Source organism: Otolemur garnettii, unplaced genomic scaffold (genome assembly GCF_000181295.1).
Source record: "Otolemur garnettii isolate 467f Iridium unplaced genomic scaffold, OtoGar3 scaffold00009, whole genome shotgun sequence".
Classification (NCBI taxonomy): Eukaryota; Metazoa; Chordata; class Mammalia; order Primates; family Galagidae; genus Otolemur; species Otolemur garnettii.
In genome coordinates, this window is record NW_003852404.1 from 7722091 (window position 1) to 7736483 (window position 14393).

General features: G+C 46.4%; 1 protein-coding gene and 1 non-coding gene across 5 annotated transcripts in view; both read right to left on the reverse strand.

The window, feature by feature from the left end:
* SZRD1 (SUZ RNA binding domain containing 1) overlaps window positions 1–14393 on the reverse strand; it is a 28029-nt gene that overhangs the window by 4207 nt on the left and 9429 nt on the right. The window contains exons 2-3 of one of the 4 annotated variants that reach the window (XM_003783871.2): window positions 3450–3499; window positions 1445–1699 (exon numbers count right to left, since the gene is read on the reverse strand). In XM_003783871.2, coding sequence (XP_003783919.1) covers window positions 1445–1699; window positions 3450–3499 — 305 coding nt within the window. The remainder of the gene's footprint in view (window positions 1–1444; window positions 1700–3449; window positions 3500–14393) is intronic. The other 3 variants (XM_012801548.1, XM_012801550.1, XM_012801549.1) reach the window with 3 other exon arrangements.
* Window positions 5738–5844, reverse strand: LOC111723266. The gene has a single exon (XR_002771844.1). It is a non-coding gene; the product is annotated as a U6 spliceosomal RNA (small nuclear RNA).

Below are 14393 nucleotides of genomic sequence, written 5' to 3' on the forward strand. Positions count from 1 at the left end.
AGGAGTTGGAGGTTGCTGTGAGCTGTAATGCCACGGCACTCTACCCAGGGGGACAGCTTGAGGCTCTGTCTCAAAAAAAAAAAAAAAAAAAAAGCCAAGAATAAAAAAAACTTAGAAAATTTAGAAAAAAAACTTAGAAAACCACAGTGGGCTACTAGAGACCCTGAAGATATTATAGAAGCACTTAACTGGGCACTTTCCACTGCCAGCCAGGGTTCTTAGCACCCTGTACTCAGTGACCTGCACAACCCGATAAGGTAGGTACTATCGCTATTCCATTTTTCAGACTGGGCAACTAAGGCCCAGAGAGAGGTTATGTTGGTTAATTAAGAAGAGGCAAGTGTTGGGAGGCACCCGTAGCTCAGTGAGTAGGGGGCCGGCCACATACACCAAGGGTGGCAGGTTCGAACACGGCCGAGGTCAAACAACTGTAATATAAAAATAGCCAGGTGTTGTGGCAGGTGCCTGTAGTCCCAGCTACTTGGGAGGCCGAAGCAAGAGAATTGCTTAAGCCCAAGAGTTGGAGGTTGGCATGGCGCCTATGGCTCAAGCGGCTAAGTTACCGGCCACATATACCTGAGCTGGTGGGTTCGAATCCAGGCTGGGCCTGCCAAACAATAATGGCTACAACCAAAAAACAGCAGGGCGTTGTGACGGGCGCCTGTAGTACTAGATACTTGGGATATGGAGGCAAGAGAATTGCTTGAGCCCAGGAGTTGGAGGTTGCTGTGAGGTGTGATGCCATGGTCCTCTACCCAGGGTGACAGCTTGAGGCTCTGTCTCAAAAAATAAAAAAGAATTGAGAGGTTGCTATGAGCTGTGATGTCACAGCACTCTACTAGGGCAACAGCTTGAGACTCTTATCTCAAAAAAAAAAGAGAAGAGGTAAGTGGGCTGGGTGCGGTGGCTCACGCCTATAATCCTAGCCCTCTGGGAGGCCAAGGGCAGGTGGATTGCTTGAGCTCAAGAGTTCAGACTAGCCTGAGTAAAAGCGAGACCCTATCTCTAATAAAAATGAAAAAAACAAAACAAAATAAAACAAAAAACCTGAGGCAAGAGGATCGCTTGACTCTAAGAGTTAGAGGTTGCTGTGAGGTATGATGCCAGGGCACTCTACCCAGGGCGACAGCTTGAGACTGTCTCAAAAGAGAGGTAAGTGGCAGACTTTGATTCAAGTCCATACCTATGACCTCTACGCAACACTGCCCCCAGTGCCTGCAGACCACAGATGCAGCATGCCAGCAAACTACCACCTCCAAGTATCCTGCCAGGCTTTTAAGGGGGTCCCCAGGTGATGTGGCTCAGATCGGGAACTAGCCCCAGCAGGTTCCTGCCCTGATTCTGCTTGCTTCTCACTCTCTATGTGCAGCCAGGTTGCACTCCTCCTCCTCCTCAGGGTGGACTGGAACAGTGGTCACTGACCAGCCCTGCCAGCTACACTCACCTGTCAAGGATGGGTTTCTCCTGCTCCTCCTCAGGGCTGGCGCTGCCCAGGATCCGCTTCCGGGCCTCGGCGTACTCCGCCTCTCGCTGTGCTAGGGACTTGACTGGAAGGGCTGGCCTGCTGGTGGAGTTGGGGCTGCTGACCACACCGTTGCTGGTGGGCCTCTTGAGGATGCGGATCTGTGGAGGGGGCCCCGTGGGAAGGCTATCGTCCTGAATCACAATGGGCACTTTGGGAGGAGATTTGGATTTCCTGCTGACAAAGAGCAAACATAGCTTCACAAATCCTACTCCTGACTACAGGCCCCCTCCATATCCCATACCACCACCCTCATCTCTTTCCTCTCCCTCCCCGACTAATTCTATCCATGACTCTCTGGCCTCTGACCAGACAGAAAAACTTCCATTCCTCAAGTGGGTTTCTCAAAAAAGCAAGTTTCCACCAGCTCTAGCAGTCCCCAGGAACCCCTCCTCTACCCTAACCCCTGGTGAGGGGGCTGGAACACCAATTCATTCTGGGACTTCTATCCCCAGTTATCACAGTGCCGTCAACCACAATTTGGCCCCTATGGCAAAAACATTTCATGTCCAGAATCCAATAACTTCCGTTAAGATCCCAACTTTCTTACACAGACCAGAGTATGACCAGCTTGTTAGACTAGGGTTTAGCCAAGTGTTTGCTCCTCAGCCAGGTTCTTCTATCATGTGCTCAAACCAGTCAGACACTACAAAGGAGCCTGCTAATGTCATCCCTGCCTGGCATCAAGACAGGATTTACAAAACTGCCTCAGCCTTCTGGTGACAGTGACCTGTGCCCCTCAGAGACACACCAGACAACTGAATTGCCTCTTCAAAAGAGCTTCTGAGCAGAGAAACCTCCCTCACCAGGGCTCTCTGGTGTGTTGGACAGCGGCGGGGCTGGGGTGAAGGATGATCCCAGAAACAGTGCTTGGCAATGCTCAAAAGAGAGGCATTGTCCAAGTCTGTTGGACGTGCACATCAAGGCAATGTGTCCACAGAAGCGGAATTAACAAAAAACAAAGAGGGAAAACAACACGGGAAGGGAAAGAAACAAAAGCCACAGGAGAAGAAAGGACCCCAGGTAAGGAATGGCCACTCTGAAACAGCCACCAGGACCTTCCTTAGAGCAGTCAACTAGCTTTTCTTAAGAATCAAACAGGTCTTAAGGTCCACAGGGGCCTGTTTTCAGAGCCTTAGTTGTCAGGAGAGACAAGAACTACAGGAACTCAGCCGCTGCCAGGATGAACTGGAACGAGTCCTAGGTGGAACAGGAATGGCATGGAAAAGGGACTGAAACCAGGGGTTAGTGTAGTTGCTGAGATGAGCAGACAGACAAGGAGCCAGGAAAGCTAGCGGGCTGGCAGAGCACCCCAGAGTTCCCTGGGGAATGTCCAAGTGGCCCTTTGCGCAAATCCAAAGAGATCCTCCCCCCTTCCTATCGCTCTCTCTGTGGAAAATCCACAGGTTACCTGAGCCCAAAGACAAAAAGCTGAAGTCAACTTTCACCTGCTCTGGAAACTCAACCTTTCTCTGATGTCTGGGTAGGGAACAAAGCTATCCTTAAAGGTCTTTTCAAGAAGTTCCTAGTCTTTTATTCCAGGATACCCTCACAAGACCCTAAACCACCAAGTCACTGTGGGCCTAGAGCAGTCACTTGCCCAAACTCCTCATATTAGAGAAACCTACCCCAAATTGCAGAGCAACTAGGGGCACAGTCAGGCCCAATACAAGTCTTCCAGCCTGTCACCTCCCACTTTCCATCAGATGACCTCATATAGGGGCCCCATAAAGGTTAGAGGCAAGTGCAACACCCGAGCCTCACTCCCAAAGCCTAGCCACCATGTCACGGTCTCCAACATGGAGGGAGGGGTCCGCTGCCCAGGAGCCTAACCTGCTAAACCTAACGGCCAGCTGGAGAATACCACTGCCTGCCCAGCTCTCTAACAGAAGAGAGCACGAGTCCTCAGACCAGACAGCAGCCTTACCTCTCCTTTTGTGTGATCTTCAGTTTTTTTTCCAACCGTCTGTCTATTTCCTAGAGGAAAAAAATGTATATAAAAAGTGGAAAAAAATCTCTCTCAAATAAAAACTTATGTCTCTATTTTCAGATCTAATGGCAGTGCCCTCTTCTCTAGCCACAGATATGACTGTGTCTTTCAAGGTAATGGATGTGGACTACACCTGGGGTCATCTCCCTTCTACCCCCATGGCCACCGCAATGGTTGTAACCTCTGCCTGGTCTCCAACTAGTCTCCTTACCGCCAACCTGTCCTTTATAGAGCCACTCAAATCAACTTTCTAAACATGAATCTGTGTCACTTCCCCACTCAGAACTCAACTGCTTACAGAACCAAATCTAAGCTGCTAAGTAAGCCTCACCCATACCTTCTTTTACCTTCTGTTCTTATTTTACTAACCCCCAGAACCCAGTGTGCGGTTCCACCTGTCTGGGATGTCCTATCCCCCTGGATACTCCCATTTGTCCTAGACAATCCAGCTTGGATGAATGCCTCTACTTTGTGAAGTCTTCTCTGATCCTCAAGGATAAACTCTCCCTGTTACATTCCTTCGTGGTCACATGCATCAAATATTTTATCTATTTTCTTCTGTTAAGGACTTGAGCCTTCTGCGACTAACACACCTAAAAAAAGGCCTACAGTAAAACAGAAGCCAATGTTTGTGGACCTGGAAGTCCATAGGCTACCAGTGGACAGTGGGGTAACCTGAAGAAGAAACAAGAACTCTGAAGGTACAACATGGATTTCTCTGAGAACCAGAGCCTGACAGGTCCTGATTAACACAATGCCACCATTTTAGAAAAAAAGCAAAAAGAAGAAAGATGCTGAGAAGGAGTAGCAGGCAGAATTACCAACACGTTCTAGCCCTCAACTCCCACTATGCTGGGCCTAACCTCTCCAAGTCCTGGGCAGGAAGGACATCAGTGCCTATGGCAACCTGAGCCCACAGTGTTCAGCACAAGAACTCTGTGGCACCTCCACACCTTCCTGTGTGAGTGTCCAGACCCTGGATGAGGGCTTGCAGAGGAACTGTGCACAAAGACAAACCCCAGCTTCTTGGTTATTTCACTCACTCCCAGGGAGGGCTGGGCCACCTGGCTACTGTGGAAAAGGGAGAAATTGTTTTTTTTTCTTTTAGATACAGTCTTACTTTGTCACCCTCGGCAGAGTGCTGTGGCATCACATAGCTCCACAGCGACCTCCAACTCCTGGGCTTAGGTGATTCTCTTGCCTCAGTCTCCAAGTAGCTGGGACTACAGCTGCCTGCCACAATGCCCAGCTACTTTTTTGTTGCAGTTTGACCAGGCCGGGTTTGAACCCACCACCTTTGGTATATGGGGCAAGCGCCTACCCACTGAGTCATAGGCACCGCCCCAAAAGGGAGAAATTGTATGCAAAATTATATTTTTCTCTGGAGAGGTCTATAATAGTGGTTCTCAATAAGACTCCAGTCTGCCCCCAGGGGACATTTGGCAATGTTAAGACATTTTTTTGATGGTTACTACTGGGGCAAAATGGATGCTATTGCCAGCGAGTAGAGCCCAGAGATGCTGCCAAACATCCTACAATGCAGAGGACAGGCCCTACCACAAACATTTATCCAACTCTATATGTCAACAGGCCAAGATTGAGAAGCCCTGATTTATAAGAGACATGGGATTTTCAAAGAAGTCCATCACTCACAAAACATTAAGAACCACAGCTATAATAAGAAGGCTTTGAAATGTGCTGAGATCTGCCTCACAGCCTGGCGTGTGGCCTGACTCCAGGAATGCTCTGTATATCATGAAAGGACTGTACCCTGTAATTGATAGGTACAGTTGAAGCTGGTTACCCACATTGTTAAAATCTTATAAATTCTTACCTATTTGTTTGAATTACTAAATATGGAAAAAACTAAGAATTTTTCTTTCTTTTTGAGACAGTGTCACTCTGTTGCCCAGGTTGGAGCGCAGTGTTGTCATTATAGCTCACAGCAACCTCAAACACCTGGGCTCAAGCAATCCTCCTGCCTCAGCCTCCTGACTAGATGGTACTACAGGTATGCATCACCACGCTCGTCTAATTTTTCTATGTTTTGTAGAGATGAGGTTTATGTTGCTCAAGCTGGTCTCAACCAATCCTCTTTCCTCAGCATCCCAAAGAGCTGGGATTACAAGTGTGAGCCACTGTGCCTGGCCAAGAATTACTTTTTCCTGTAAATCAAATATCATTATGAAGTTATCTCATCTTAGCATCTATTGCTTATTTATTTTTGAAATATGGAACATTTCACGAATTTGCCTGTCATCCTTGCAGAGGGGCCATGCTAATCTTCTCAGGATCGTTCCAATTTTAGTGTATGTGCTGCTGAAGCAGGCACAGCATCTACTGTTTAATATTGATGAAGCTAGGCCAGCTTCCTTCCTTTTGGTTAGCACTTCCTGGAACGTGTTTTTTTCTCACCTTCCCATGTCCTTAATTCATGTCTTTTATAAACAATATGAACTAGATTAGTCATATGAAGCTAGATTTAAATCTAGTCTCCACTGATACCCATTCAGGTTGGTGCTGACTTGTGTTTAAAATATATTTATTTACAGGGCAGCACCTGTGCCTCAGTGGGTAGGGCACTGGCCCCATATACCGAGGGTGGTGGGTTCGAACCCGGCCCCAGACAAACTGCAACAAAAAGTAGCTGGGCGTTGTGGCAAGCGCCCGTAGTCCCAGCTACTTGGGAGGCTGAGGCAAGAGAATCACCTAAGCCCAAGAGCTGAAGGTTGCTGTAACCTGTGACGCCACGGCACTCTACCGAGGGCAACAAAGTGAGACTCTCTTAAAATAAATAAATAAATAAACAAAATATATTTACAACACACCAGCCTCTGGAGAGGCTAAAAGGCACTAAAACAAAAACCTCTCACTCAAGCCTGGAACACAGCTGGCACTAAATGAACGTTCAGTGACTACATGGGAAAGGTACAATAGTAAGAGCATGACCTAGATGTTTTCTGTGGACAAACACAGATGCTGACACAGAATCTTATGCCTACTGCATACTTTGTGTCAGAACTTTATTAAATCTATTAATATCAGAGTTATTGCCTGAATAAACACTGTCTCATGTTAATCTAATGCCCATTACCTTTTAAGAGCTTTTCAAGGCTTTTCACGAATGACTTCTTGTTTTAAAGTTCCACACTGGATCACTTTGCTCCAACCTGAAAATGAGACTGCCTATTCAAGTTTCTCCATCATAAATGCAAGGTTTAACATCTGTAGGATTTCAGATGCCTTCGAACTGGGTTGAACCTAAATGCCTGCACAGGCGAGGCAAGAGCCAAACTCCATATGCAGGGGGCACACCCAAGGATGTGAAGAAGGGGCTGCAAGAGCATTCGCCTGCCTAGACAGGCCACCGCCAAATCTTGGCTGATAGGGCTAGATATGCCACTTCAGAAGAAACTGAAGTCAAGATTTTTATGGGAAAGCTCTCAATTTTTAAACTTCATTATGTTAAACTCTTACTTTCATTATCACTGTGAGGGCCAAATAAGACATAGAAGCAAATGGGACTAATATTATATTAATACGTTAGCTGAATTTGAGAGGTCTCACCCAAGTTTCCTCTCAGGAGAGCAAACTGCTGATTTCTCTAGGGCTCTAGGGAAGATGACTCTGCCCAGTCCCAGTATGTGAAGCCTGTGTAGAAAAAAGACCTCACAGAGGACATTATGGGCTATGTCTGAGTAAATGTGCCTCTGTCCCCAAACCAGAACATAACCAGCATAGCTGGCACATAATATAATGCCACTGGTTATAAAAATAATGCCATACATCAATACAATGCTTTACAGCTATCAAGATACTTTGCAAACAAAGTATTCTGCTCACACTAGCCCTGTTTGATAGGCAAAGCAGCTTTGGTCCTTCTCTTGTTAGATGTGGGTAATGTGTCTCAGAGAAATTAAGGAACTTACCCAAGGTCACAAAAAAAGCAAACTGTAAAAAGGCAAGTTTTTGAACTAGCCTTTTGAGGTTCCCAGGCTGACACCATCCCATAATTGCTCATATTCCTATAAATGCTGGTAAAAGCCGTAAGACAATGATCATCTATCCACCATCTCCCCTGATCCCACACTGCCCTCTGGCACTTCAAAAACTAAAACTCCTTTCCAACTCCTTCGTGTCAGACTTCACGTGAAGGCTTTATCAGAGCTGGAGAGGAATTCTTCCATCAGATTATAGAATGGAATATAAACTCAAGTTGCTCTGGTGGAAAGCAGATCCTGGTCACCTGCAGATGGCCAGCTGGACACCAGCATGCTTAGAGCCATCCAAACAAGAGAGAGCATGCTCTGCCAGCAGCTGGAGAGGGCACTGCATCTCGCTCTGGAGTCTGTCCAGGTATCATGAGTCAGTCTATTTTCTCCTCAGACAAGGCCTTGCAATCAATCTGCTCTCAGACTTGTGCTCTGAAAGCCTGGACCAAGTCAAAACTTTCCTATAGGGCACATGACAAGGAGAATGTGGGTTCTCCTCCAAAGGCGCAATAGCTCAATGGAATTAAACAGGCCTCAGAATTTATGTTGTGTGAAGAAGCATCCAGACATGGGCCTGAAATAAGGAATCACATTACCCAAGGGCACCTTCTCTATTTAGAAGGATGCACAAAGTGCTGGCCAAGGTCAAGGCTCCTGTGTTAGAAGCTTGACTTTCAGGGCTATAAGCTCTGTGATTCTGCTCTGGAGGCATAAGGCAGGTGTTGGGGCATAAGCACATCACAGTGGAGGGATTTCCTCTGACTCTTCCTTTTCCTTCCTCCTGTGAAGTCTTATATTTTTTTGCCAAACAGCACGAAGCAGACTACAGAAGATGACACTATGTTGTACTGGTCCATATCCAAACCAAAAGATCTGCTTTTACCAAACCAAGGTTCCACTTGTACTGGGGCTACACCTCTACAAAAATGAGGTATACACTTCCTGGTCTGAGAGAACAAGCAAAGCCAGAAAGAAGGAAAGAGTAGAGAGGCAGGAAATCATGAAGAACCACAATGGTGAAGGAGGGGGTTCTGAACAAGGCTGGTGCTTTATGGGAGGGAGGTAAAGGAGAGGCCACAAGGAGAATGAAACCACATATCAACATCTGTGAATTTAACTCATCAGAGGAGGAACAGCTTTATTGGCTGCTGCTACCCTTAACCTTGCAATGGATGTGCCCGTGTGAGCCTTTAGCTGGGAGATGGGAGCCCCAGAGTGTAATAGGGATATGATCTTGCCAAAGGAGGAAAGCAGGGAAAGGGTCACCTTAAACAGTTTTTACACAGTCACAAGTTACAAAGGGAACAAAGAGGATAGTGGTGTGTCTGCCAGGCAAGGCAGATTACAATAACAGGTTCACTCCTGTAACATTAAGAGGTGGATAAGAAAGGAAAGAGAAAGATGAGAAGGTGAGAGGAGAGGGAGAAAGGCCGAAGAGAGAAATAGGCTGTTCTGGGCTTTGTTGTAAAGAACAGCAAGTACAGCACTATTACAGCTGAGTCTTTTCAGATCTAAATGTTTAAGAAACAGACTTTTCCGTTCACCTAGGGGTGAAAAAGCCCTGGGGGACTGATTCAAACCAGACAAACGCACAAGAGACAGAGTGAACAAACATCCTCATCTGTTATACTGTGAAAGGGAGTCTCACCCTTCCTGGTACCTGACCTGCTGCTGTCCACTCCCCAGAGCCAGCACCCCCAAGCCCTGCCCCATGTTCCAGAGACAAAAGTGAACTGTTATGCTCCAACACAGCACCCCTCTCTTCGGTCACCAGAACAATCAACACAATTCCTGAGAAGTCAAGCAATCTTACATTAAATGGAGATATGAGAAATACTTGGGCTCTGAATTAGGAAATACTCTTTTTATTGGCAACAAAGCTACTATTTAAGTAACTTTTCCCAAATAATTTGCTTCTCTCTGTTAGTTTTCATTTCAGAAGATGACATTTCTGATTCTCTCAAATTCAAAGAATGATAACTGTTTTGAGCTCCTAGTGAACTGCTATGTCCCACAGGGTCCCCTGGTCTTATCTAGCTTCACTGAGTCAGGAAGCACGAGTCTACAGTGGACCCTGCAGAGATGTGAAAAGAGAGGAATGCAGAGAGTACAGCAAGGATTTCTCTCAGAACCAGAGCCTCATTAACACAAAGGCATCATTTGAGACAAAAGCAAAGAGGAGAAAGATATTGTGAAAGGGTAGTAGATAGGACATTCTAGCCTTGAATTCCCACCACCGCAGACCAGTGCTGGGCCTAATCTCATTGGTAGCCACAGAGCCAACCTATGTCAGGGTCTCTTGACAAAGCAGATTCCCAACCAAGGTACCTTATGCTTCCCATACTGCAAATCTGGATGAGATTCTGGCTCCTCTTACGAGGGCTCCAATTCCATTTAGGAATCAAGCAAAAGAATTCATAGGTAGAACCAATCTACAATGGCAAAATTTGGCTTAAAACTATAAGATAAAAAGGCCTCTGCACCTTTAAAATGCATCACTAGCCATTTCAAGTCCAGAACGTAATCCACAGATTTCTTCAAACAACCTGCATGCTGGTTTAACGGTTTCATCCCTGCCTTATTTCTCTGGACCAGTGGCATAGTCATGACAGTGTCCTACCATGGTAGAGATGGTAATTTCCAATGCTCCTGCTTATTCCACACCCCCTGGTTAGCCCAAGAGAGGGAAGCACTCATGGTCCTATTACCCAAGTTTGATTCTATAGGGATGCTTCAGGATCACTGCCAGGTTTTTTAAAAAAATTAACTCCTGGCCACACATAATGGGATAAGTCAAAAAAGCAAAAAGGTTGAGACACAAGATCTATAGGGCATAACCAGACCCATTTACTGATTTGTCTATTAAAAAAAGATAGGGGTTGGCTCAGCACCTGTAGCTCAAGCGGCTAAGGCGCCAGCCACATACACCAGAGCTAGTGGGTTCGAATCCAGCCTGGGCCTGCCAAACAATGACAACTACAACCAAAAAATAGCCAGGTGTTGTGACAGGTGCCTGTAGTCTCAGCTACTTGGGAGGCTGAGGCAAGAGAATCGATTAAGCCCAGGAGCTGGAGGTTCCTGTGAGCTGTGATCCCACAGCACTTTACCCAGGGCGACAGCTTGAAGCTCTATCTCAGAAAACAAAACAAAACAAAACAAAAAGATGGGGGGGTTAGCCGGGAGTTGTGGTGGGCACTATAGTCCCAGCCACTTGGGAGGCTGAGGCAAGAGAATCACGTAAACCCAAGGGTTTGAAGTTGCTGTGAGCTGTGACGCCATAGCGCTCTACTAAGGGCAACACAGTGAGACTATCTTAAAAAATAACAATAAAAATAAAAAATGATGGGGGGTGCTGGGTGCTCTGGCTCACGCCTGTAACCCCAGCACTCGGGAGGCTGAGGCAGGTGGATTGCTGGAGTTCACAGGTTCGAGATCAGCCTGAGCAAGAGCGAGACCCCCGTCTCTAAAAAACAGCCAGGTGTTGTGGCGGGCACCTACAGTCCTAGCTACTTGGGAGGCTGAGGCAAGAGGATCACTTGAACCCAAGAGCTTGAAGTTGCTGTGAGCTAAGATGCCATGGCACTCTACCAAGGGTGACCAAGTGAGATTCTGTCTCCCAAAAAAAAATGGGGGGGAGGGTCACACTACATTACTCCAGCTGGTCTGAAACTTCTGGGCTTAAACAATCTTCCTGCCTCAGCCTCCAGAGTAACTGGGACTGCACAAAAGATCTGCCTTTTGGGGAAGCACCTGTGGCTCAGTGGGTAGGGTGCTGACTCCATATACAGAAGGTGGCGGGTTTGAACCTGGCCCCGGCCAAACTGCAACAAAAAAATAGCCAGGCATTCTGGTGGGCGCCTGTAGTCCCAGCTACTTGGGAGGCTTAGGCAAGAGAATCGTTTAAGCCTAGGAGTTGGATGTTGCTGTGACACCACAGCACTCTACCAAGGGTGACAAAGTGAGACTCTGTCTCTTAAAAAAAAAAAAAAAAAAAAAGATTTGCCTTTTTTAGGCCGGGTGTGGTGGCTCATGCCTGTAATCCTAGCACGCTTGGAGGCCAAGGCGGGCGGACTACTTGAGCTCACGAGTTTAAGACCAGACTAAGCAAAAAGCAAGACCCTATCTATACTACAAATAGAAAAACTGAAGCAAGAGGATTGTTTGAGCCCAAGAGTTGGAGGTTGCCGTGAGCTATGACGACACCCAGGGTGATAATTTTGAGACTCTGTCTCCAAAAAAAAAAAAAAAGATAGGCCTTTTTAGTTTTTTGAGACAGAGTCTCACTCTGTTGCCCTCAGTAGAGCGTCGTGGCGTCATACCTCACAGCAACCTCAAACTCTTGGGTTCAAGTGATCCTCTTGCCTCAGCCTCCCTGATAGCTGGGACTACAGCGACCCTTTTAGGGGTCTCCTACGTATCACAATGCCTGGCTACTTTTTTTTAGAGGTGGGGTCTCGCTCTTGCTCAGGCTGGTCTTCAAGCTGATCCACTCACCTCGGCCTCCTAGAGTGCTAGGATTACAAGTGTGAGCCACCACCCTGCCTAAGATTTGTCTTTTTAATGCAGACTCAGGTTAGTCTGTATTAGGATTCCAGTTCTCACAAAACATTCCTTTTGTACTCCCACACCAAGGGAAACATTCCACTTTAATTAAATAGGACACAGGATATAGTTCTAAAATTGCCTGTCTAAGGAAGTCTGTGCTTTGTTAATGTGCCTCAAAGTCCATTTTTATTTTGCTCCATTGTGACAAAAACAAGTTGGAGACAAGCATTTATAGCAAGCCTACTCTAAAGTAGAGACCCATAAGTGAGAAAGGCAACCTTTGCTGTTGAAAAGTTAGATAAGCAAGTCGGAGAAGCTGTTATTAGTTGTCGAACTATATCTTGGAAAGAGAAGTACAGAATTGAAAAATCCTGCTATGAGAAGTCAGGGAAAACTCCCGCATCTCAAAGGACATGCGTTTCAAAGAGAAGAAAAGGTGCATAATAAGAAGTTTTGGAGAAAACATGAACATAGCCAGATACGGTGGCAGGTGCCTATAGTCCCAGCTACTCAGAAAGCTAGGGTGAGAGGATCACTTGAGTCCAGAAGTTCTGGGCTGCAGCAAGCTATGATTGGGCTACTGCATTCCAGCCTGGGCAACAGAGCCAAACCCTCTCTCTCTCTCTCTCTTTTTTTGAGACAGAGTCTAACTATGTCGCCCTCAGTAGAGTGCTGTGGCGTCACAGCTACAGCCACCTCAAATTCTTAGGCTTAAGTGACTCTTCTGCCTTAGCCTCCCGGGTAGCTGGGACTACAGGTGCCCACCATAATGCCCAGCTATTTCTGATTGCACTTGTCCTTGTTGTTTAGCAGGCTAGGGCCGCACTTGAACCCACCAGCCTCTGTGTAGTGGCCAGTGCCCTACTCACTGAGCTACAGGCGCCACCAAAACCTTCTCTCTTAAAACAACAACAACAACAAAAGCATGAACAGAGAAAAAAAATAAAAGAAAAAGAAACAAGATACCTCCCAGACCTTCCTAATGCTGCGACCCTTTAATATAGTTCCTCATGTTGTGGTGACCACTATACATAAAATTATTTTCGTTGCTACTTCATAACTGTAATTATGTGTTTTCCAATAGTCTTAGGTGAACCCCAAAGGGGTCACGAGAACCGCTGCATGGATTACCTTTGAGGTGTTAACAGGCCAGTGTCATCTTAAGGCTCCACGGGCAGGGGGGCGCGACCCTTTTGGGGGTCTCCTGCATATCACATATTTACATTACAATTCATAACAGTAGCAAAATTACAGTTATGAAGTATCAATGAAAATAATTTTATGGTTCGGGGTCACCACAACATGAGGAACTGTATTAAAGGGTCATGGCATTAGGAAGGTTGAGAACCACTGTCCTAGACCAGTAAGTTCAAATCTAGAAAGGTACTTCACAAGGACTCCATCTCTTCTTTTAATCTGCTTCTGAGAAATCATCTGCATTTACTTTATCTGCAGAAAATTAGCAACAATTCCTGTGGCCAACAAGATATGAATTTGAAGAAACCAGGGTTACCAGAAAACCATGAAAGGCTTTAAGTGTGGTATGTTATACAGATCAAAGTTTGCCAGGGGAAAAATATCCCCTGCTTTCTTCTCAAGTTCACTCAGCTTTCAGGACCTCTTTGTGCCTTTCCACTAAGAGGGAATCCTCTGGTTATATCCTCAATATACAAGTGTTGACCTGGCATTACCACTTGTATTTCAAAAGGTACCCAACTTACCACATCCAAATCCAAACTTGTGATTGTGCCCACGCCCTCACGTCTGCTCCACTCTCACTCCCATCTCAGTAGCTCCAGTCTTCTAGCTCCAAAGACCTGGGAGTCATCAATCACTGACGCCCCTTTCACATTCTATTTCTGCATATCTTGTTGGTTCTCCTCTTAAACTATATCCTGAATTTTCTCAACACTCTTGTTGCTACCATCCTGGTCCAAACCACTACTGGCCCTTGAACAAGCATCTCCAATAGCATCCTAGTCAGTCTCCATACTAACACCATTACCACTGCCCCTAGAGTTTATTTTCCCCATAGCAACAAAACCCAGTGAGCCTTTTAAAAACCAAGTTAGCCTTGGCTCAGCACCCTGCCACAGCTTCCTATTTCAAGGTGATATTCACCGCTGCCTACTAGTCTTTACCAGATCTGGCTCCCTGTTACCTCTGACTTCATATCCTACCACTCTCCACCCCACCACATTGGCCCCCTACTGTTTATCAGACAAAAAATCCAGCCTCAGGGCCTTTGCATTTGCTCCACTAGAAATGCACTTCTGGCTCGGCGCCTGTGGCTCAAGCGGCTAAGGCGCCAGCCACATACACCTAAGGTGGCGGGCTCAAATCC